At 51.9% G+C, this 4161-nt stretch overlaps 1 protein-coding gene across 1 annotated transcript; it reads right to left on the bottom strand.

Annotated features, from left to right (window-relative positions):
* Positions 1–911: 911 nt before the first annotated feature.
* Positions 912–3490, bottom strand: LRRC59 (leucine rich repeat containing 59; the record flags this gene model as incomplete). The annotated part of the gene is made up of 5 exons (XM_010138352.1): positions 912–1200; positions 1718–1891; positions 2348–2420; positions 3014–3118; positions 3432–3490. Coding segments are annotated over 5 exons (656 nt in total), but the record flags the coding sequence as incomplete, so codon positions are not given.
* Between the last annotated feature and the right edge of the window lie 671 nt (positions 3491–4161).

Here is a 4161-nt window from a genome sequence, read left to right as displayed (position 1 = left end):
CCTTTGCACAGGCGAGTTTTCTTCTCTAGGTGCCAAACCTCCCAACAGCCCCATGGCGAAGCCCTGTGGGTGAGGTGCCACCCAGTGCCACAGTGCCACCCAGTGCCGTGGGCCACCACTGCAGCCGGCACCTGGCAACAAGGCGCTGGGCTCAGCTCACCCGCTGTCTGTCTGGGGGTGTCGGACACTCACCCCACTCTTGCTGCAGACACAAACCCAGCCTGCAGACAGGCCAGAAGCCCTTCCTAAGTGGTAGCCGCTCTGCTGACACTAACCGGTTAAAATAAATGTAGTCAAATAGATTGAAAAAAAAAAAAGATAGGAAAAAACCATGATAGAAAATGATAGAAATCATTACCGTATGTACTCTAAAAGACCTAATTAAAACTGCATTAGCGACATTAACATCCAGTTCAAATTGCTGCGAAAACCATTGTATTGAAAATTTTCAGCTCCTTTCACTAGCACATCAGCGTCTTCGCTCCAGCACACGGATGTGCAGCCATCCTACACCTGCCACTGGTCCTGGAGGAGGCCTTAAGGTGTCATTCCCATACAGCCAACGTTAGCACGAACAGAAGTACGAGCAAGGAATGGTTGTGTGTTACACCCTTCCACCTCCAGGACAGAGCTACAGCAACCCAGGTAACCAAGGGCTGGTTTTCCCACTCCTATGGACTGGTACCGTTCTGCACCTCAGGATCTCGGTCACCCCTTGGAGGTAAGAGGTGTTAACAAGTTTAGGTTAACGTGGGCTAGTAATGGGAGTTACAGGCCAAGTGCGGAACATGCACAGCAAAAGATGCTCTGAACAATAACTGCTCTGCGTGGAGTGGACCAGCAAACCAACACTGACTGATTAAAAGCAGTTTCATCAGAACACAATTCCATAGGAATTCTGGCTGTGTAGATGGCAGAGGGAGATGCTGACGAAGTGAGTGCCCGTCCAGGACAATCACTGCTGCGAGTTCTGTTGTAGTATATTTTGCAGGGTTTTGTGGTTTTGCAGGGCGGCTACCACATCCTCGTAGAGAGTGCTGACACTGACGCACACAGGTTGATGCCGCAGCTCTGTCAGCTTGCAGGCGGCCAGAGTGCAGAGGACGCAGAGCAGCACAAAGAGCAGGACCCGCAGCACTGACCGCGACCAGGAGTGCCTGTGCCGGGGGGCCTGAGGGGGTCGGGAACTGGAAGCAGGCTCTGTAACCAAAACGTTGACAGGACAGAGAGCATGAGGATTTAACCAAGTACTTTTAACAGCCTACACTCAGAAACAAGCTGCTCAGGTGAGATGCTTTAGCCTGTGCTGCAGTTGTCTCCTGTCATCAGTTTTCCTCACTTAACTCCGGTTGATAAGTAGATGCACGAGATCTGCCCGTTTAGGATTTAGTTCCACGGGTGGCAGCGAGGAGGGTGTAAAGCACTGCTGCAGTGCGCCAGGTCTGGCTTTGCACACACAATTCAGCACACTGAAAAAGGGAGGATTGGAGGGAAGTTCTCTGCAGGAACAGCTGAAGGACCGAGTCGTGCGGCTCCCCGGTTCACTGGGAACGCAGCGGAAGGTAAAGGGGCACAGCCGCAGAGCTTACTACAGTTCCTGCAGGTTCCCCCCGCCCCCACCTCCCCCTGTGCCTGGGCTGCATAAAAGCAAATCTGGCAGCGTCAGAATGCGATGAAGATGAGTTCTGATGCAACCCCACCCAAAAGCGCTACTTACTTCGGGTCTGCACAATTTCCTTTTTGGTTTTCTTCTCCATCTCCTGTTTGGCAGCCTTCTGAGCATCATACTCCCGTCTCCTGCGTTCCTTCTCCTCTGCCTTCTCGCGCTTCCTCAGCTCCCTCTCTTGAGCCTCCTTCGCTCGCTGTTCTGCTTCACGCTTCTTCTCCATTTCTGGGAATTAATAGGAAGGTTTCCCGTTTATGTAAAGGGTTGTCATTGCTTTCTTCCTTTTACCTGCTTATCTGTTCCCAGTTGGAATGAGGAAACCAAGTAACTATCCTCTTTTTTTTTACCTTTGGGTTTTTTTAATATTACATACCTTGCACTTTACTCCCTCAGAACTAGGTTTCCCTTAAAATAAACCCTGTGTTCTTCTCTCCTATTTTTATAGGCAACCTATAGCACATTCTGTCTACAGATCTATTAATCAAGCAAGAAATGGCACAGTTATCCCCCAATATCTTCCTCCCTCCAGCCCTGCTACCCTACTACTCCGCAAGTCCTCAGGATTTTGACAGTTACACGTATTTGTCAGATGGCAATTTGTTAGACAGCAAGCAGAATGTTTGGGTGTTTAAGAGAGATCAAGTCCTCAGCAGATGCCCCGTGAGGGCTCTTTATTCTCACCTCGCTCTGCTTGGAGCTTCCGTTGCCGCTGTCGGTCCTGCTCGGACTGGATCGCCTTCATGTGCTGCAGTACCTTCAAGGTCCAAGAAAACAACCTGAGGGCTCTGGAGAAGGCTCATGGCACACACAGTTCAAAGCAGAGAGGCTGGGGATGGTCAGCGGGGGCTGCCCGCCCGCCCTGCCCTGCCCCTACAGGCACAGCTCTGAAGAGCGAGACAGCTCACCCCCTCCCGCGTGAGTCTTCGCAGTTAAACGCACCTTTCCATTAAAAAAGGGATGTGGCAAAACGGTGCTCGCCCACACAGAGGACCACAGAACACTTCTACTGATGTGAGCCTACAGTTCGCCAGAACTTCTCCAAAGGTTTCTGTACTCTGGACTATGAGCCTAGACATGGATTATTTTGTCTGGTTTATGCCTTTGCTTTCTTGGCAGCCTGCGTTTAGTCCTCTCTTAACTCTACTAACACAAGAGAACCCTCTCAGCCCAGTGTTGGCTCTCTACAGGCACAGAAGCAGCGATGTCAGTGCAGCAAAGCGGCATCTCACTGCCCCGCGGACCTTCAAACTGCTGCAGCAGCTGCCCAGCCTGCTAAGTAAAAAGAGGAAGGACCACCACCACCCACAAAGCAAGCGAGGAAAAAGAGAGTAAAAGCAGATCCCTTACCTTGACCGCAGCCTGTTTACACTGCTTCTCATCTAGACAGTCTCCTGCCACCTTAGCCAGGACAGGATCCAGGGGATTGTCCTTCAGATCCAGCCACTTCAGGTTCTGCAGAAAGGAACGGTACAGGGGAGGCTGTAAGAGCACGGCAGCCTTGCGACTATTGAAGAGATCCAGAGCAAAGCTACGAAGAACGACTTAGTTTTCACATGAAACAGGTACGGAAGGCAAGCAGAGAGCTCGAGCAGAGACGTTTTCCATAGATGTGAGAGAATTTGCACTGAGCCGTGGTGCAAAGGCAGCTGAATTTTGGAATGGGTAATCAGGATGATGCTTTACCACAGAAATCAACTTGAGAAGGATCACGAGACCCTGGGCAGCAACCCAAAGCTTTACGTAACTGCCCAGCAAACCCTTTTACCTTGAGCTGGGCGAAGCCAGATGCTGCAGATTGACCAGGCGGCCGAAGTCCAAGGGCAGCTGTTAAAGCCGATTTTTACTCAAATCCAGTTTCACCAGATGCATCAAACTGCAGAAGTCTGACTACAACCCAAACACAGACAAGACCCACAAAAAGCCCATCAGCACCTTTACGGAGGCAGCTCAGCGGGGAGCGTGTGGAGGCAGCCGGCACCTTACATAAGCCACAAATCCTGAACTTACTACAGAACTGCGGCCGAGGAAACCACTCTCCTCTGCCTCGGAAGACAGAGGTGGAAAACAGTGGGGCGGGTAAGACCGGCAGACTGCCAAGGTGACGTGTGGCAGCACAATAGACACAAACCCCAGTCTCCGCTGCCGGTGAAGCGGGTCTGTGTTCACGTGGGGCTCTCGGGCAGGGACGCACTGCAGCCTTCTCACAGAGCAACCCCTTCCTCTCTCCTGCTTCAGCCAAAACCGACCGGTCCCACACTGGCACTGAGAGCACAGCCCTTCAGCCACCCCAGCAAAGGGCAGGTCCCACACCTCCCGGTGATCTGCTGCTGAGCGCTAGTTATCTTTTCTAAATACTTCCCAGCAGGCTCGTCCCCGCCAAGGCTCCCCAGCACCTTACCGGCAAGGAAATGAGGTTGTTACAGGACAAATCCAGGATAGTGGCTTTCGGGAGAGCGGCCTGAAAGAGAAACAAAGCTCGGAATCACCACCGAGGT

Source organism: Buceros rhinoceros, unplaced genomic scaffold (genome assembly GCF_000710305.1).
Source record: "Buceros rhinoceros silvestris isolate BGI_N320 unplaced genomic scaffold, ASM71030v1 scaffold5856, whole genome shotgun sequence".
In the NCBI taxonomy this organism is placed as follows: Eukaryota; Metazoa; Chordata; class Aves; order Bucerotiformes; family Bucerotidae; genus Buceros; species Buceros rhinoceros.
This window is presented reverse-complemented; position numbering and strand designations above follow the sequence as displayed.